The following is a 20,767-nucleotide window of genomic DNA, read 5'->3' on the forward strand; positions in this document are numbered from 1 at the left end:
TTTGTTGTTCATGTTTTAACAGACATGTATGAGGTTATCTTTACATTGGACATACCTTCCTCAAGGATAATAGGTTAGTTATTCTCTATTGCATAACTTCTCTTTATTGCAAAGTATGAAACATGACATTCTATATACTGATGTTTGTTTGTATAGAGCCACCTCTATGGTCAGCTTCTATTACTGTGGGTCACGTAGGAGCGATTATGATTGATGCCTATAGGGATGGGTAAGTATAAGTATAATTATTAGGCCAGAGAGACATGGTATAAATATTTGTTAAACCTATGCATAAATAATTGTATAACCTATTTGTTATGCTTTGATTTTAGGATAGTGCTTGACATTGATATCCTTATGGTGAGAGTCATCCACAAAGTTCTGGAGATGTACGGAATTAGTGTTCTAGATGAAGAGTGGGGTGTTTATTTATTTCGGAGAGAGATGGAGAGATGCTTTGCATCTTTTGAGGGGTGTTTAATACTAGACGGTTGGCTGTTTCTTACATCTATCATTATTGTTAGTATTTGTACGGAATTAGTGTTCTAGATGAAGAGTGGGGTGTTTATTTATTTCGGAGAGAGATGGAGAGATGCTTTGTATCTTTTGAGGGGTGTTTAATACTAGACGGTTGGCTGTTTCTTACATCTATCATTATTGTTAGTATTTGTTATGAGTTTTATAATGGAGCTCCTCATGTATCATCCACTTAATGTTTTATTGTACAAGGTAATCTTGATTATGTTTTTATATTATATGGTTTTTTAAAAGATTTGATTTATCACTGTATTGTTTGTGTAGGACTTTTTCGCTCATCGACAATAGAGTTAGCAGGAGATGGATCATCGCCTTACAGTACAGAGCGTATTGTGAGATAGAAGAATGATCCTTCTTGTAGAGGAAGAATTCAATTTGCGGTTTTTACATTGTTGACTTAGATTGATGACTTATATGGATATATATATATATTGTTGACTTATATAATTTTTTGTGTGATACATTTTGAGAATTTGTGATATTGGTCCTTTTTGTGTCTTTGTACACTACAATACATAGCATATTATGAGATAAATGAATGATCCTTCTTGTAGGGAAAGAATTCAATTTGCTGATTTTGACATTGTTGACTTAGATAATTTTTTTGTATGACACATTTTGAGAACCTGTGATATTGGTCCTTTTTGCGTCTTTGTATGCTACATTACAATGATATTGTTCTCGTTTTATAAATCTATGTAAGACATGGATGTAATTTTGAGATATGTATATATGACGTTACTTGAAATTGTGTATTGTGTTTACTTAAAACATGGCCTAAATCTTGGAGAAACCATGTATGCTTTTTCTCCGGTTCTTTGAAGATGGTTCTATGTTGAAGCAAACCAGCTCTTTTTTTTGGAACCCTAGCTGCCGTAGCCACACGCGGGTCCAATAGTAGTTTAGTTGAAATGATTTCTAAGACAGGTGTCAAGCATAGCTCGGTAACTCAACTCTATCAATTTAAGCAGCTTGAACACATGAATGTTAAACCCATTTTGAGGTTAACCTATGAAATGGCACTATAAATGTTGTAATTATAAGAATGGCTTGCAATGCCCAAACCAATGATTAGTTCATCTTTTTTGAAGTTTTGGGTACTTGTTGCCGCGTCATACATGGGGTTGCCATGACCCGCGCAACGTGGAGAAAGGACAACGCGTGGGCGGACAAAATGGGAGTATGAATGCCGCCTGTTTCATCTTTCGAGCGGCGGCGGCGGCGGCGGCGGCGGCGGCGAAGAACCTTTGAAGTTGCAGAGGCATTGGAGGCTGGCTTGTTGGCGCCACGACAGCCCGCTGGTCTGCATTAGCATTCTTTTCCAACGAGGATAATTGGGTGGTCGTGACTCTTCCTCTCGGCAAATGTTCGCCGTAATGTCTCTCTTATTTAACAAGGCAGGAGATGGCTCTTCTTCGGTTTCGGCACAGAATCGTCTGTGCTCCACTGCGATTACTATCATCATCAGCAACAGCATCACGTCAACAAAGCGGGAACTCGCATGGCGAAGAGCTTCTTCAAACTCTATGCGAGGAAGGACAGCTGGACATGGCCCTGGATGCCCTCTTCCGCATGCACACACCCCCCTCCACCCACATCTACCTCTCCCTCCTCAAGGCTTGTAACAGGGTCAAGGCCCTGCATCATGCCCAGCAAGTCCATGCCCATCTTGACCTACATGGGGCAAAGCTTACCGGCTTGCTGGGTGACTACCTCGTGGTGACCCTGGCAAAATGTGGTGCTATTGAAGATGCTCTACTTGTATCATGTGCACTACCCCACCGCACTGTCTTCTCCTGGACTGCCCTGATCTCCGCTTTTGCTGACTGCAGCCGTGGGCACGAGGCACTTCAACTGTATCAATGCATGCAAGAAGAGGGCATTGAGCCTAACCATTATACTTTTGTTAGTCTCTTCAAAGCTTGTGGTAGCATGTCTGACATGAAACAGGGCAAGAAACTACATGCAGATGCCCGGTCCAAGGGCTTTGCATCGGATCTCTTTGTTGGAAACACTCTTGTGAGTATGTATGGGAAGTGTCAGGCCATTGTGGAAGCAGAGGATGTGTTTTGTGCGTTGTCCCGACGCGACACTGTGTCGTGGACTGCAATGATCTCGGCATATTTTGAACTGGGCCAAGGAGAGGAGGCTTTGATGTCATACAGACAGATGCAAGACGATCATGTGACTCCAAATCAGGCGACATTTGTGATTGTCCTTCAGGCATGTGGCACCCTGGCAGAGAAGGAAGAAGCTCTTGATGTGAAGGGGAGATCAACCAAAGTGATATCTCTGGAAATTGGACGGGCATTTCATGTGGATGCTTGTAGGAAGGGCCACACATCTGATGTCCTTGTTTGTAACACCCTTGTGTGTATGTACACCAAGTGTGGTGCAGTTGAAGAAGCAGAGGATGTGTTGGTTACATTGTCTCAGCCTCATATTGTGTCATGGAATGCGATGCTCTCTGCATATGTGCAGCATGGGGAAGGAGAGAGAGCTTTGCTCTTGTACAAAAAAATGCACGAGGAAGGCATAAGTCCAGAGTTACACACAATTGTGTTTGCCCTTCAGGCATGTGGCATCCTTGCAGAAAAGGAAGAAGCTGTCGTAATGGAGGGCCATCCAACAAAAGGGCTGGCTCTGGAAATCGGAAAGCAATTACATGCAGATACATGTAGGAAGGGCTGTACATCGGATGTCTTTGTGGGTACGGCGCTTTTGAATATGTATAGCAAATGTGGGACCATTTTGGAAGCAGAGGATGTGTTCGTTGCATTGTCCCGACATGACATCGTGTCATGGAATGCGATGCTCTCAGCATATGTTGAGCAGGGTCAAGGAGACAAGGCTTTACAATTGTACAGGCAGATGCAAGAAGAAGGCATGAGTCCAAACCAGCTGACATTGGTGGTTTCCATTCAGGCATGTGGCAGCCTTGCAGAGAAGGAAGAAGCTCTGACTTTGGAGGGGAGACCAACCAAAGTGAAGCCTCTGGAGATTGTCCAGGCATTACATGCAGATGCTTGGAGGAAGGGCCACACGTTAGACATCCTTGTTGGTAACACTCTTGTGAGTATGTATGGCAAATGTGGGGCAGTCATGGAGGCACAGGAAGCATTCTGTGCATTGCCCCAACCTAACATCGTGTCATGGACTGCCATGCTCTCAGCCTATGTTGAGCAGAACCAAGGGGACAAAGCTTTGTGGTTGTACAGACAGATGCAAGAGGAAAGAGTGAGTCCAAATCAGCTGACGTTTGTGGCTGCCCTTCAAGCATGTGGTTCTCTTGCAGAGATGGAAGATTTTGTTGTGGAGGGACTATCAACTAAAGCTATGTCTCTCGAAATTGGACAGGCATTACATTCAGATGCTTGTAGGAAGGGATACATCTCGGACGTCCTTGTTGGTACGACCCTTGTGAGTATGTATGGCAAATGTGGGAACATTGTGGAGGCAGAGAGCACGTTCTCTTCATTATCGCCCCATTATGTTGATCCCTTCAATGCCATGCTCTCGTTATATGTTGCGGAGGGCCAAGGAGAGAATGCTTTACAGTTGTATAAACATATGCAAAAGGAGCATGTGACTTCAAACTATGTCACACTTATCTGCATGCTGCAAGCCTGCAGTGAAACAGGACACCTGGGAACATGTAACCAGCTTCACTTCCACATTGTTTGTGTTGGGTATGATTGGATCCCCTCGATAGCAGCTACTTTAGTTCATGCATATGGGAGTTGTGCAAACATGGTAGATGCGCAGGTAGTCTTTAATGAAATCCCTGAGCCTCAGATTGGTTCATGGACTGCATGCATTGCTGGTTATGCAGGAGTTGGAGACTCAGTAGCAACGTTGCACATGTTTGAGAATCTGCATCTGGCAGGTTTAAAGCCTAATGGGGTAACATTGACGTCGGTTATCTCAGCTTGCAGCCATACTGGCCTTGTTGTCAATGGCATTGAGTATTTTGAATCCTTGAGCAGAGATTATGGATTAGGTCCAGATTTGAAGCAGTATGGCAGCATGCTAGACCTCTTTGGGCGTGTGGGGGACTTCAAGAGGGTAGACAACATATTGGGGAGGATGCCAATGCAGCCTGATCTGACCATTTGGCTGTGCTTGTTGGGTGCATGTCGTTTACATGGCAACGTAGAGCTGGCAAAACAGGCATTTCACTATGCAGTAAATCTGCAGCCCAAGCAGGCTGCTGCATACATTTTGATGTCAAACATCTATGCAGATGCTTGGTCGCATCATTGTGCAGCAGAAGTTAAAAGCGCTAGACAGAGAGAATGCGCATGGGTTTTAGATGTAGCCTGGCCAGAGTCGGATTGAGCATCAACAGCAGGAAGCAGACTTTCTTATTACAGGAGACCACAAGCACCCACAAGGAAAGATCCCTATGACCTGCTATATCAACAGATAAGCAAGAAGCATAACAAGAAAGGGTACCATCTATTCACTAAGCATATAGAGGAGGTTTGAAACGCTTCTTCTACGGCCTCTTAGCACCAATCTTCAAACAAAGTGAGGGGGCTTCCCTCTATGGCTAGGTTCTGTGGCCCATGCATGGTGGCTACATCACTTTGAAGAGGGGAAAGCAATCGTTAAATTACACTTTGCAGCCATTTTCTTATATGTGGCATCCCCCACTCACTTCCATGCTGTTCCGACTTTTCTACATGCCACCAATCACTCCAAGGTCTCTTGCCTGTACTGTTTAATCAATGCACTCAAAGGTATCACCATCAACTAACCTTTTTCTTCTTGACTATGTTGTGCACATTACCTCTTTATGATTTCCCCCCTACAAAAAGCAGCTACACATACACCTCCAACAAATTTCACTCTAAAGTCCATTATTATCATACACCATCCAAATTTGGCAACATCATGCGTCAAACTGATCTTAAAAAAAGCCTCCTGCATATGAGATGGTATCCAGTTTGATTAAAAAAGTGACCTCAAAAAGGATGCTACTCCAGTTCTGTTCATAAGCCCAAGGCTAACCTACTTCAATATTGTGATTGATCACAACACCTGATATGGTGTCCTAGATAACTAGCGTAGAACATTTTTTTTTCCCAGTAGTAGATTCTTCAGAAGTAGTATGATGTGCCTGCCCGAAGGCAGTGTAGAAACCTGCCCAAGGCAGTGATATTTGGGTTCTATGGGGGAGTGCCAGCAAGGACTCAAACTTGGGACCCCCCGGTCTGGGTTGAGCACTCTACCAGCTGGGCTACAACCCATTGGGCGTATAGAATAAATTGTAATGCTTGAATTTACAATTTTGTCCAACCACTTCTTGCCCATCAAAAAGCTGACAAATCCTACGATGGATCGCCTGCTTAAGAATCTTACAAAGATGAGAAAGAGTATATTTTGTGATGTAGAGGCTTTTGAATGGTCTTCATTGGCAGATACGAATGGCATGCCAGAAAACTCCTCAGAGTGCTGTTTTTGTTGATATATAACCCAAAAAACATGTCCTGTTTTGTGAGGGAGAGCTGGTTGTCCAATCCAGACCCAGGCCATTATAAATACATACCCAGCAGCAAGTGCTCTTCCAGGATATGGTACATGCAATTATAGTCCTAAGGTCTTTGCTGGCTTTCATCTATGTATATTCTTGTCACTTTCTTATTTTTTATTTTGCGTTTTGCTACTGCAGCTTGACAGAGATGATGGGAAGATGTAGACTACGCTGAGGAGAAGCTTTTGGGAGAATAATGCAGTAGATGTAAAGCCACACACGGCTCCAAATTTACAGGTAATTTAAGCCAAGAACTTAGGTGTGTTTTGAAAATGTTAACAATGTAGGGTTCTGTCTGCTTGTGCATGTGTGTTCTTGGTGGTCATGCGATTAAGATCGGCAATGTAGTTCACTTGTAGAACTTGGTCTCTGAGCCATTCATCCTTTAGGCGGTGATTTGTTGTTCTACGGTGGGGTCTTCTATGTAATCCTCCGGGAAAATGGATCTTGGGGAGGGAATTTCATTCTCATATGCAAACATCCGTGCCATGAGCTCATTCCCTAAGTCATGGTTAGAGCTGTCAATGTGTTTAACTTTAGAACCATACTTAATAAGGTTACGGATGAATCACATCCTACCTTAAGTATGATGTACTTTGATAGCAAGTTGGTGTTCGAGCTGTTGGATGTCATCTACACCTTGCCCATGCACCCCCTTGCAGGTGTTTCCAGCTTCCTGGTCTGTCTGCTTTCCTAGCCTCAGGAAGGAGCATCACCCTCTCCTTACCTCGATTGCACAGATGTTCGGGTAGGTACTGGAGTCCCGCCAGACTGCCGCCTCAGTGGTAGCAAGGGCAGCTGGGATTCCTTCCATCAGACTTTGCGTAGCCTCTGGTTGAGTATTCAGGACTGCCTGGCCAGTGTGATGGGGCACGTTGCTCGGGTCTGCCTACACCGCCAGGCCTGCCAAGGACCCCCCCCCCCCCCCCCCCCCCGGTGCTGCCTCAGGGTCCCTTGCGCGGGCGGAGGATGCATGAGCTCAGCACCACCCTCCTTCCCCTCCCGGAGAGAGTGCGCCCGGTCAGCTTGACTTCGAGATGCAGGGGGAGGATGCTGGCCAGCAAGTCAGCCCAGCAGATGTCACCACCAATCCCAACAGGAGCACGGCCAGCCAGGGCACCAGGCAGGTGGGCCCCCTGAGGAAACAGTGCCTTTTGGTAACCGTTGTGAGCATTTATCTCTGGATCAGGAGGTGGGCGGCGCCAGGAGGTGCAAGTTTCACGTTCTCAGTCTTTGGTTCCCTAGGTTCCGGTGCAGGTGTTTGGAGTCAAAGCTAGTGTGTAGGCATGTGTGAACACTGTTTTGTGTTTGTGTGTGTGTGTGAACCCACTCTTAGAGGGGTTAAATAATATCTAGATATTATACCTGGGTCACATGCATCTCGCACTTGGATGCCACGTGGACATAACTGTACCATAGGTGTAGGACCTGGAATGGTAAACTGGTCCCTTGTGAGCCTTAGTTCGGGACGAGTCAGCCAGGGTTCCACTCTAAGCGTCCACGGTCAGGTGTACAAGTCCCATACACGGTTTTGGTCACGTGTGCAAGTCCTGCAAATGGAACAGTGCTAGTCTGTCCTGTGAGTCACCCTCTAGAATGATGTAGAACTGGATCAGGCTCTGCCTAGGACACTTGTTGCGTGCACCCTGCACTGGGGTACACAGTGACACCGCATCATCAACAGTGCAACATTTTGTACAATAATAGTACCTTTTTAGGAACATTTGTCGTATGGCGTGACCCCATTGTGAGCCCTCAGTCTAAGGACAGTTGAGGACGAGCTATGTAGGTCAGTCTCCGAGCCATAGAAGTCGGGAGTCAGTCCTCTTAACCCACTTGGAGAATCCCATCATATAAGTGCATGTAGCAGTCAGCCATAGATTAGGTCTTGCATCAGAAGCATCATTAGCATGTAGGCATACATGGGCATGAGTACAAATGTGTGTACTGATAGCTCTGCATTGTGCCATGGGCAGCCCATTCCTCATGGGCACTCTTGGGTAGCCCATGCAACAGCCCATCTAGGCTGTAAGGCCTGGTCGGCCAGCCCATTCCTCATGGGCACTCTTGGGTAGCCCATGCAACAGTCAATCTAGGCTGTAAGGCCTAGTCGGCCAGCCCCAGCAGTAGATGGGACAGGCCGACAGCTGCTTATAGGCAGCAGCTAGGAGTAATAAACCTGGCCGACAGCAGCATTGGGGCAGCACAACTGTGCACAGCATTAAATGCTGTTTTCGCAGCATTAAATGCTTAGAGCTGGGAGCTGCACATGGTCTCGTTATCTATAACGGGATGTCCTGATGGCCCTCCTCCGACGCCGTCACCTCTTTCCCTCACCCAAGAGGTACTAGCACCGTGGACTACCTCATGGGATCTCCGGCTTTGGCACACCTTCTCCCTGACTTCTCCATCCCGCCATCCCCCTTTGAAGCTGACCATGCCTACCTCTCTTTCACTCTTATCTGCACACCACCCGTCCCTCCGCCACCACCCCCCATCTCACATTACACCCAGGCCCTTTTTGATCACGAGCTTGACCTTGTTTACTCCAACCACAACTACCGCCAACTCCGGGATGTGGAACCTATTATCCCCCTATCCACCCTCACATCACAACTCACCACCATACTCCACACATCTGCCACCACTTCTTTTATCTGCACGCGGCGGTCTACCGCCAACAAGCCACCTTGTGGTTCCATGCCCCAGAACTGTCTTAAGCATGAGGCACGGATTGGGAAAATCATGAAGCGCCAAGCGCAACGGATTTCTCAACGGCTCACCCAACACAAGAAATGGGAGTTCTGCGCTCGCAAAGAGGATGACTTATACCGACTTTCTTGGGGTCGAACTGCAAAGAGGCCTGGAGGAAACTCTGAGAACATCACCCCCCCCCCCCACACCTATCACCTGCTCGGACACATGGCACTCTTATGCACGCTCCCTCTTATCATACCCCCCATCAGCCACCCCTACCCCCACCACCAGATCCCCGTCCCACCAACTCCACTTTCTTCACAAGGGGCATGGTTCTCAAGGCCATTCGTAGACTACGTAATGAGTGAGGCCAGGATCATGAGGGACTCACTACCGAGTACATCTCGCATGCCGATAATACTCTGGCGCCATACTAGCCTACATGTTCAATAGAGCCCTTTGTGAAGGTTTTCCACCCTCTTGGCCCACCAACACCATCACCCCCATCCTCAAAGCCGGAGATCCACTTGATCCTAATAATTACACGATGATCATGATTGGCAAAACATTGGCCAAACTCTATGGATCAGTGCGAGAGACGGAGCTCAGTTCATTTGCAGAGAGCCAACAATGCAGAGCTTCAGGACAGGTTGGCTTTCAGAGGAGCTACTCTACCCTTGACCACATCTTCACCCTCCATGCCATCTGCGACGCGTCGGCCGTTTTTCGACCGTTTCGGCCGTTTTTCGTGACGCGTCGCGCGGTTGGGATTTCTATCCGGAGGGACTTGGTGCCCGGGAGGGATGCTTGACCGCCCCGAATATAATGCATCTATATGGGGAGGAAGTGCTTGGAGAGGCAAGGCATGGACCCATGGTAGGCACCTAGACGCACTCGCCCCCGGAGGCACGTTAGGTATGTGACGCGTCGGCCGTTTTTTGGCCGTTTCGGCCGTTTTTCGTGATGCGTCGCGCGGTTGGGATTTCTATCCGGAGGGACTTGGTGCCCGGGAGGGATGCTTGACCGCCCCGAATATAATGCATCTATATGGGGAGGAAGTGCTTGGAGAGGCAAGGCATGGACCCATGGTAGGCACCTAGACGCACTCACGCACCGGGTAGGCACGTTAGGCCTCTCGCGTTGCGAGTGAGGTTTGCGGGTGCCGAGTGCCTCCGGGGGACCGAAAACGCCGACGGGACCGAACGGTGGAAAAACGGCCGCCCACCGAGGCCGGTGCGCCGTGCCGTGCCGACGGGCCGCGAAGAGGCTGGGCCGGCGGATCATGGATGGAAGGCAAGTCCCGAGCCGAGGCCGAGGGAGCCGGAGCCGGAGCCGGGATGCAAGTGATTGGTGAGACCCGCAAGGCAAATGCGCTCGACGCGCTCGACGGGCCCGTGGAGCCGGAGTCATGAGCTAGAAGAGGCCGCGTGCAGCAAAGACGTGGTGTGCTCGTGCCGGGCGTCCGCTCGTACAGGGCTCGCGTCCGTACGGCCATCACACTTGGTATCAGAGCCAAAACGGTTACAAAACGACGGAAATGTCGAAAAGGGCAAAAAGGCCGAAAATGGCGAAACGGCGAGTCGAGCCCAAGTGACGGCCATGAGCCGAAAAACGGCACAAAACTGCCGACTGAGATTTGAGCTTCAAGACGGCGAATTTGCCCGTGGTGACCTTTACCGACCTCGAGGAGCGGGGTACAAGGCACAGGATGGCATGGTCGGCCGGACCCGTCGGGACCCCAAGCTGACGGCGTCGGGGGGTCGACCGCGCAGCTCCCGTCGGGTGCCAAGACGAAGGAATTTGGGGACATGTTATATATGAAAAATGATCAGTTTTCCGAGGGGATCGCAACCGCGTGGTCCTTTCGAGGAAATTCCGGAGTCGGCCGACATGTTTTGGGGCCAGTGGACAGTTGGGTTCCAAGCAAGGTGAGGTCCCGGGTGCAAAGTCCAACATGCGATGTTGGCAAAGAGCTGAACGAAGGAGCATTCCAACTTGATCCTTGTGGGGGCCGTCAGCACTTCCAGCAAAGGGAGATCAGCGGGCTTCGGGATTTTTCAGAGTTACCACCAACGGCGGTGATGCTTTGAAGAAAACGGCGAGGCTGGCAAGACAAGGGTGGCGCATGGACCGGTAGCACCTCAGATGAGGACCGCGGGCTGGGAGTCACTCAAGGTCAAAGAAAAGACAAAGACAAAGGGGCCACGCATGTGGAGGCAGTGTCGGGAATGGGACCGGGTCCGCTTATGCTAAGAAACTGGATGCGGCGGAATGGGACGTCGTGTTGGTGTGGTGCCCATGAAGAGCAGAAAGATGCTGCCGAGCCAATCTTTTGGGATAAAGCAAGCGGCAAAGGCGTCCGCCGCCGAGGCCATGACGAGCCTCGTGGCGAAGCAGCCACCAACCCTCACCACGAAGACAACGGGCTAGGTAGGAGAAGCCGACGCCCTTTCAGATCATAAAGGATTGCGCCTTGGGTGGAAGCAGCAAAGCTGAAGCCCCATCTTCTCCATGTGCAGAGAGAGCAACGAGGTCTAGGCCGGAAGGAGCCGAAGCCTCCCCATATCAACCCAGGATCGTCAAGGGCGAAGCAGCAAAGCCGAGCCCGCACTCCTTTGCAGTGCAAAAGTAGGGTGAGACAGAAGGCGTCAATACCCGGTTCAGGCTATGAAGAGCCATACAAGGAACCTTCACGTTCCGCTTGGGGTGAGGGTAAGTCCTAAGAAGAGGCACCAAGAGCCCTGGGTTTTCTCTCCTCTTCTCCGACGTTCTGCCTGGGTGAGGGTAAGTCCTAAGAAGAGGCACCAAGAGCCCTGGGCTTCTGTTCCTTGTGGCCGTGCCGCCCGCCGAGGCCAGCGCGCACGCGTCACCGTTCCTCCGAAGTCTCTGCCTGGGTGAGGGTAAGTCCACGCGACGGCACCAGGAGCCCTGGGCTTCCTCTTGTGGCCGTGTAGCCCGCCGTGGTGCACGCATCACTTCTCCTCCGAAGTCTCTGCCGGGTGAGGGTAAGTCCTAAAGAAGAGGCACCAAGACCCCTTGGCATTCTCTGTGGCCGTGTAGCCCGCCGTGGTGCATGCGTCACTTTCTTCTCCGAAAACTCGCCTGGGTGAGGGTAAGTCCGCGCGATGGCGCCAAGAGCCCTGGGCAACCCGTAAAGGTCCAAAGGTTCCATCGTGCCGAGGGCACACACCGGCCCGAACTGGAGCAATCTGGGGAGGGCCATGCTGCGGGAACGTGCCATATCAAGCCAGCAAGGGCTGCAGGGGCACAAGAGCTGTGTGATTTGGGAAAGCAGGTTTGAAGAAGGGGACTACTTGGGAGCTCTGGATTGCAGCCTAAGGACCGTGGTGCCGGGCAGATAGCACTCTAGATGAAGGAGCAAACGGGTATAGCTGGACTCACTCCTCGTGGACTCAGGTTGTGCGGCTCACGAGTTGAAAGGCTTTGGAAAGCAAGTTCAAGGAAGGGGACTACTTGTGATCGCTCAAGCGCAGGCATGGAACCGTAGTGCTGGGCACATAGCACTCTGGGTGAGGGCGTGACTTTGTACAACTGGAGTTGGGCAAGTGGACCGGAGTCGTTTGGCTCTCCAAGGTCACACTTGAAGACAGAAACAGCTGGATGTGCAAGTGGCAGTGTGCATGCAGTTGGGTGGGTCAAAGTGGCAGTTGGCTCACTGAAGTTCGAAGGCGCGTTCTTGGACCAAGTTACGAGAAGATGGAAACAGCTGGGTGTGCAGGTGGCAATGTGCATGCAGTTGGGTGGGTCAAACTGGCAGCTGGCTCACTGAAGTTCAATGGCAGCTTGGTTGTGGAAAGCACTCAGATCTAGCCAAAGGGCAAAGAGGGTGCAGAAAAGAAGATCCGGCCCGATTTTCTGATTTGAGTGAGCGTTTTGCTAACTTTGGAGCATCTAGAATTTCGTAGCTCGCTGAAGCTCCCGCCTCCACCCTGCACTGCGCGCCCGCCTGTTCGCCCCCCCTCCCTCTGTCGCCTATTCGCCCCCCACCTCTCTGCCTGTTCGCCCCCCCTCCCTCTGTCGCCTGTTCGCCCCCCACCTCTCCGCCTGTTCGCCCCTCCACCCCCCGCCTGCCTTCGCCCCCTTCTTCTCGCCGTTGCGCCCCCTCCTGCCTCGCTGCTGCGCCTCCCCCCTCCTCGCCATTTTGTCCCCCCCCTCCTAGCCGCCTCTTCGTCTTTTCGCCCCCCCCCTCTTCGCCTGTTCGCTCCCCCTCCCCTTTGTTGCCTGTTCGCCCCCCACCTCTCCGCCTGTTCGCGCCCGCCTCCCTTCAGCAGCGCCCCGCCTCCCCTCCCTTTCGCGTTGTTGCCGCCCCCCCCCTTAGGGCTTCTCCTTCGTTTTCGCCCCCTCCCTCCTCTTTCGTGCTGTTTTTCACCCCCAGGGGGTTTTGTTTTTCTTCATTTTCATCCGGTCTTCCGCCTCTTTGTGTGCAGCCCGCTTCTTGCAGGTTTTCCGCTTTCGCCTCGCCTTCGCCTGAGCTTCAGACTTTGATGGAGACTCCTCCCGCCTCGTCTCAGAGGGACTCATCCGCAGCCCCCTCGCCCGCCCCCGCCGAGGACATCCCCATCAGGCTTTCTCTTTCGCCGGAAGAGGAAGCGAGCCTCACCGCAGAGGTGGAACGCCTCCAGGCTCATTCCACCATCTGCCGTATAGTCGGCACTCGCCCCAGTAGAGGGGAGATCAGGGATCTTCTTCAGGCTCGCCTTCTTGCAGATGTGGGCAAGATCCTGGATGTACAGCTCCTGGGCCGGGGCCATTATCAGATCGAGTTCGAGGCCGCCCAGAGCGTTGCCAAGGTCCTTACCATGAGTCCTCTGGACATCAGGGGTGCTCGGGCTTTCTTCAGACCTTGGCAGCATGGATTTGACCCAGCAGCGGCGGAGCAGGGAGAGCGCCTCTTCCATATTACAGTTTGTTTCCCTGGTCTCCGCCGGGAGTATCTTCCGCTCCTCTCCAGGCTCGGAGCATTGGTGGGCTCGGTACTAGAGACGGGCCCCTCAGCAGCTTCAGTGGTGGCCAGAGCAGCTGGGCTACCTTCGGTCAGAGTGTTGGTGTCTGACATCTCCTCCCTTCCTAAGGTCATTCAGCTACCTAGGATAGGGGGGGGGGTGGATAGATCAGAGAGTGGAGTTCTCGGGGCTCCCGAACTAGTGCTTCATTTGCAGGCAAGTCGGTCATCTGGCCAAGGCCTGCCCTCGCAAGAGACCTCGACCCTCACCACAGCACAGCAGGCTACTGATGGCCCGCCCACAGATTCGGCTCGGCAGGCTGCCTCAGGGACGCCTGCTCAGGCCACAGAGACCTCGGAGTGGCAGCCTGGACAGGGGCGCCGCCGAGGGAGACAGCCACAGCAGCATGCCCAGAGACCGCTGCAGCAGCAGCCACAGTCTCAGCCTCACTGGGTTCCCGTGAGGAACAGCTTTGCTCCCCTTCAGGAGGAGACCCCTGCAGCGACCGAGGACCAGGAGATGCCAGCTCCCCCTCCTTCACCCCCCCCACCCCCGTCCCCTCCCACCGCCTCGCTTCCACCTTCGCCTCCTCCCGCCCCCGCTCCGGTTTCGGCAGCGGCTCCCTCTCCACCTCCTTCGCCTCCCCCTCCTCCCCCTCCGCCCGCCTCACCTTCCCGGGAGACCCTGGCAGTTCCCTGGCGCTCACCTGCAGTCCGGAGAGCGCTGAGCACTGACCTCGCTCGAGCATCACAGAGGAGACCTATGCCGATTAGGGCCTCACGGATTTCATCTATCCGCAGTCGGCTGAGTCGCCTTGGCATTAGACAGCGCTCGGAGGCCTTTGATTATACCTTTACACGGCTTTTTGGAGCAGAGGGCCCCCATGAGCCAGCACCCATTCGAGTTCATGTAGTGATACCTCCGGCCCGCGGGGAGGAGGCACTAGACTCAGCGGTGGCCTTCTCGTTCCCTCTATGTGGACCTTGTGATCGGGAGTGGACTCTAGAGCTCGCTCTCAGCACTTTGAAGACTCAGGCAGTTGAGTTTTCTCACCACATGAGCGATCTGGAGGTGACAGATGTGATAGGCCGACTTTGGGAGTTGGCTCATTTTTTCTTGGATCCCGGGAGTGTGGATACCTCAGGGATTCGGCATTTGGTCGTGCGCATAGTGGCAGACTTGGCACGCGACCCTAGATATGTGAGTATACACGAGGTTTCTCTGTCAGAGCAGGAGGCAGTCGCCATGGGCCACAGCCACTGGTGCCTGATCCGGGATTCTTGTAGTACACCGGGTGGGCAGATTCGCAGCCGCTCGGATGGGGACTACTCTCCATCCAAGCCGCTTGTGAAGGCCCGGCGTACGGCTGAGACAGCATCCACCTCAGCAGGGCATCCATGAGGATCATCTCATGGAATGTACAGGGCCTTGGCGGAGCACACTTTATACGCTATCGAGGTTGCTTGAGGCAGGAGCTTCAGAGATGCCTGGTTGGTGGCAGCATTGACATTTTGATGATGCAGGAGCACCACTTGGGTGAGAGCAGGATCCAGAGATATGGTTCGGTGATGCCTGGTAGATGGGACACTTTTTGGTCTGCAGGGTTTGGTCCTTTGGGTGGACAGGGAGGAGTATGCATGGTTATTGCAGATGTATGGCGGCAGGCCATTGTGGATCGAGGGATCATTGTGCCTGGTAGAGCACAGTATGTCATTCTGAGGATGCATGATGAGCTATTGGGTGTGCTCAACATCTATGCGCCCAATCATGCTAGTGCCAGAGCAGAGTTCTGGACTCAGGTTACAGATGCATTGCCAGAGGCCGCACATTGGTGTGTTGGGGGAGACTTCAACATGCTTGAGGACCCGGCAGATAGGGTGGGAGGCAGTCATGTTACAGTGCACGGCACGGAGCTTGCAGCTTGGGACCGGTTTTGCATGTCACTGAGGATCACTGATGCATGGCAGCATGGGGCTTTCTCCCGGTCTCAGGACAGTCTTAGTTTCTCTCGGTCGGATCGCCGGCACGGAGGGACTAATCTATCACGGATTGATCGCTTTTATGTGGGCGATTGGTTAGGGGAGCGAGGGGGCTCCGTCGGCATTCTCGCTGGCACCTCATTTTCAGATCATGCGCCAGTTATATTGACATTGGAGGAGGGGACACGGGAGCCCAGCTTGCAGTTGAGGATCCCAGAGAGGGTACTTGCAGATCCCAGTCTCGCTGAGGACATTGAGAGGATCTGGCATGATAGTCAGTGCTCTGACCAGGATGCAGCGGGCCAGTGTGCCCAGGGACTCATTGATCTTAGCTCTTTTCTGCACGCTGCAGCTTTGACACGACTGGGAGAGATTCGCGAGCGGGAGCAACGGCTGAGACGCAGCCTTGCTTCGCTACAGCGCCTTCAGGAGCAGCAGCCTGCATGTGAGTGGGTGGCGTCCCAGCTGAGCCAGGCACGCCAGGAGGTTAGAGAGGTAGAGGAGCAGAGACATGAGTTTTATTATCGTCGTCAGGCCTCTCAGTGGACGCAGCTTGGTGATAGAGTGACTGGGGAGTTTTTTGAGATCACTGGACCCCGTCATGCGCGAGCAGGAGTCCGCCAGCTTGGTAGACCGGATGGATCGGTAGCTACTGAGCTCGGGGAGATCAGAGCCATTGCCACTGCTTTTTATAGTGACCTGCTTTCAGCGGAGCCAGCCACTGAGGATCGAGATGTTTGCAGACAGACTGTGTGGGCCCATGTGCAGAGGAGGGTCACAGACCATATGCGTACAGTTCTAGGTGCGCCTCTGTCAGAGATTGAGCTTGCCGAGGCCTTGAGGGTCCTGCCGCGACATAGTTGCCCAGTGGAGGACGGACTGACGCCGGCCTTTTTTATGCGCTATTGGGACCTTTTGGGGCCAGGCCTCCGCAGGGGCTTTCAGCATGTTTTGGACACTGGGGTGATGCCGCAGAGCTTTTCAAAGGGCTTGATCTATCTTATCCCCAAGGGAGAGGGAGTATCAGATGACATTCGGCATTGGAGGCCTATTACGATCCTCAATACTGTCTACAAGGTCTTAGCAAAGGCCTTGAGTTTGAGGATCCAGCCCTTCCTGGGGGAGTTGATTCATGCTACTCAGACAGGATTTGTCAAGGAGCGCAGTATCCTTGACAACATCTTTACTTTCTGGGAGGCGACGGCCCGAGCTAGATTTCTTGGCGAGGACTTGGTCGTGATGCTTCTCAATTTTGAGAAGGCATACGATAGAGTTGATTGGGGATTCTTAGAGGGCACTATGCTTCGCCTGGGCTTTGAGCCAGGATGGATCAGAGGGGTGGCAGCTCTGTATTCCACAGCTCGCAGCCAGGTGCTGATTGCAGGAGGACGGGGGCCGAGTTTTGAGCTGACCAGATCAGTCCGTCAGGGGTGTCCTCTCGCCCCTTTCCTTTTTCTCTTCTTTGCGGAGGCTATGAGTATGTATTTGACGGCAGAGGAGGTTGGTTTGAGAGGACTTCAGCTCCCAGTCCGGGGGGAGGATTTGCTTGATGCTGAGTTTGCAGACGACACGGGCTTATTTTTGCATGGCCAAGAGGCCAATCTTATTCGGGCTGAGCAGTCGCTCCAGGTTTTTAGTGCAGCTTCGGGAGCATTGATCAATTGGCGCAAGATAGTGGCCTTTTGGATCAGTAGTGCTCCCACTCCGGCATGGAGCCCGGACCCCGGTTTTAGATGGATTCCTCCAGGCACAGCAGTGCGGTATTTGGGATGCCAGATTGGCCTCGATTTGTCACCTGAGCAGCAGATTGCCCCGCTTCTTCTGAGCATTCGGAAGAAGCTATTGTATTGGAGTACAGCTCGACTATCCTTGGCTGGGAGGGTGGTGGTGGCAAATCAGGTGCTGTTAGCGACCATGTGGTACATTACGTCTTGCTGGATTTTCTCGAGCTCTTGCATCAGCCAGGTACAGAGGCTGATCAGGAACTTTCTGTGGTCTGGGCGGGACGGTCAGCCAGCTCGGGCAAAGGTTGCATGGGCAGTTATTACACTTCCGCTGGCTCAGGGCGGTTTGGGCATTATAGATCCAGTCGATCAGAGTAGAGCCTTATTGGGGAAGCTTATTGTTCGGGGGTTGCTTCCAGGCGCTGAGCCTTGGAAAGAGCTCTTGCAGCGACTGCAGGCTCGGGCGCCCCCTGCAGGGGGTACTTGGGCACCAGAGATTCGCTGGATCTTCATAGAGATGAGGAGGACAGGCCTCAGTAGAGGATGGGAGGACAGATTTGCTTTGAGTATCCTGAGAGCTTGGGAGCTGTTGAGACCGGGGCTCTCTCAGCGGCCTCCTTATTGTGTTGAGGAGCGGGCCAGGCAGCCGCTCATCTGGAGCCCAGCGGTTCGTACGGAGCAGGGTCATATGCTGGGTTCTCGGCCTCGTCTAGCCTGGGGACCTTTAGCGGCAGGCCCAGCTCGTAGTTTTGGAGACTGGTAGGCTTTCTGCAGTCTACCAGAGGAGATCCAGGTGGAGAGGCTGAGTCACTTCAGAGGGGGGTTGATTATGAGAGATGATATTCAGGAGGCACTTACAGAGGAGTGGTTCACACCTCTCGAGCCAGTGGCCCCACGGTGGATGGGAGCCTTTACACAGTTGGAGATCCTGATTGCTGTCAGAGCTAGCACTGAGGATGGCAGATGCCTCTACTATGAGATTCAGGATGAGGGCAGACTCCAGAGAGTGGAGGTGGAGTCGCCTTTGGTTGCAGAGTGCACCTTTCAGAAGATTCGGGTAGTGGCTGCCGCTTCTCGGAAGTGGCATATTGACCCCGACCCTGCTGATGTGCTCCCGGATTGGCGCATATGGGCATATGCAGCGCGCCCCTTGGCCCGGCTACAGTGGGACCCCGGGGAGTACGAGTGGCATGATCCTTATGCATCCCTTGAGGCCACAGAGATCACCTTTTTCCAGTATACTGTTCGGCTGGGACGGCATATTTTGACGGCGAGGAGGACGGTTTCTCCAACGGCAGTAGGGCATTGGCGATTGCAGGGACTCTCACAGGAGTTCCTGGAGGATTTCTGGGCTCGGCTCTGGGCTAGTCGGCAGGCCCGCGGGATCTCGGCTTTTCAGTGGCTGGTCGCCCACAGGGGCTCAGCAGTTGGCACTTGGCTTGTTTACAGCGGTCTTCCGGCGGCCTGCGTCCGATGCGGCCACCCTATGGAGACACAGAGACATTGCCTTTGGGACTGCCCTCAGGCACAACAGATTTGGCTGCGGATACTGCGTATTCTGGCCCCCCTCTCTCCAGAGGGTATGTTTACGTGGGGTGCCGCTGCTTGGTCGACTTCGTCAGGGCCTGCTATGGGCTATGAGATGGAGCAGGGCAGTCAGGCCATCAGATTTATTAGGGGCCAGCCTCGCCTGGTTCCGGCACCGGATTTCTCGTCCGCCAGCTGGACACAGGAGAGGGATTTACGATGGGAGCTCCTCAGCAGCCTCACCATCTGGTTCACCTGGAGGGCCCGGTGCTTTACGGCCTTTGAGGGGAGATTAGAGCCACCAGCAGAGACTGTTCGGGGGATTTGGCAGGAGTTGATCCACACCCTGCGTGGACAGTATGACCGCATCCGGGGAGACCTCGGATGAGGCGATCTTACGGCGCCAGGCCTTTCACACCACTTGGCGCTGTGGCCCGTTCTACACCTTACACACGGGATCCCCCCGTTGGCACTACAGGCCACCTGTTTGGCTCTTCCCCCCCCCCTATTGTATGATTTAGCCGCTCAGTTCTTTATACTGATGCTTGTATTTTGCAGCACCTAGGGAGAGTCTCCCGGGCTGCCATGATGTATTCACTGCTCTTCTCTCTCTTAGGAGCAGGAGAGATCTTTTGTAGCCCTACGGGCGTTTTTATATAACTAATGAAAGGATCTTTTCTCGGAAAAAAAAAAAAGAAAAAAAGAAGAAGATCCGGCCCAAGACGAAGTTCAAGCAGGTGAAACTTGGCTCCTAGCCATCCAAGCAGAGCTTGTTGGGATGACGTCTAAGAAGACCGGTGCTTCGCAGTACGGCATGACACATTCTGAACGTCAAAGGTTCAAGGTGATGGTGCAGAGTCAAGAAACGAAGCCGTGTGAAGGTCGTCATGGTGTCATGGGGGCCCGAGCAAGACAGAGTGGAGGGACTTTGCGCCTTGGTGAACAGGAACAGGCAGATTCTGGTGTAAAGGTCAAGACCGCCTGAACAGGTTGAGGGACAGTTTGGCTGGAGCATGGCAAAGCAGGTCTTGGAGTCAAGGCAGGCTAGAGCACTCAAGTTAGGTGAACCAAAGCCGAAGAAGTGCAAAGGTTCGAATGCCAAAGGTTCGCGGTGGTTTCACTTGGAGTCAGGTGGGCCAAAGGCACTTTGTCACAGAGAATCAATGCACTTATGTACCAAAACAGGTTGAAGCAGGGCGTCAAGGTCCAAGGCAACCAAGTGCAGAATGTGAAGTGGCACAAGAAGGGGCAAACCAAGCTGGCGTCAGTGAGGTGGGCAACTCTTGTCCATTAAAGATTCGGCACAAAGAGCGCAAGGGGCATCGGCGAGCATCAAGGCTCAAGACAACGCTCCAACGAAAAGGAAATGTGAAGTCAGATTTGAAGAAGAGATGTTGCAACCAAGTTGGCGTCAACTCGGCGACAAATCTCGACTTCCTTGAAGACTCTTACTTTCCGGGCAACATTGCATTGCTTAAGGTAATCACTCTTACTCAGCTCAGACAGGAGCTTCGGCGAGACCACGCAGTCACCTCGCCAATTTTGTGGGGATTGGGGGACTCTCAAGCGGGGGCTTGAAGTCCAGGCCATTTAGATGAAAAAGACAAAAAAAAAAGAAAAAATGATAAAAAGACACATATGCACAGTTTTTCTTTTGTAAACGGGTTAGACACTGACCTTGCTCATGGCTATAAAGCAGGGTAAAGACCTCCTGTCCTTCAGTAAAATATCTATCACTTTGCACAGATGCGTTATATGAGGACATACATCCAACCTTTGGTTTCAAAAGTAATTGACGAGGGC

General features: G+C 52.3%; 1 protein-coding gene across 3 annotated transcripts in view; it reads left to right on the top strand.

The window, feature by feature from the left end:
- Nucleotides 1-1,752: 1,752 nt before the first annotated feature.
- LOC147620288 (putative pentatricopeptide repeat-containing protein At3g01580) overlaps nt 1,753-20,767 on the top strand; it is a 41,204-nt gene continuing 22,189 nt past the window's right edge. For 2 of the 3 annotated variants that reach the window (XM_086772486.1, XM_086772488.1), the window contains exons 1-2: nt 1,753-5,279; nt 6,212-6,310. In XM_086772486.1, coding sequence (XP_086628612.1) covers nt 1,942-4,875 — 2,934 coding nt within the window. In that variant the 5' untranslated portion in view covers nt 1,753-1,941 and the 3' untranslated portion in view covers nt 4,876-5,279; nt 6,212-6,310. Of the gene's footprint in view, nt 6,117-6,211; nt 6,311-20,767 lie in introns of all 3 variants that reach the window. The other variant, XM_086772487.1, reaches the window with a different exon arrangement.

Source organism: Cibotium barometz, chromosome 32, assembly GCF_041138505.1.
Source record: "Cibotium barometz isolate CiBa-2024 chromosome 32, ASM4113850v1, whole genome shotgun sequence".
NCBI lineage: Eukaryota > Viridiplantae > Streptophyta > Polypodiopsida > Cyatheales > Cibotiaceae > Cibotium > Cibotium barometz.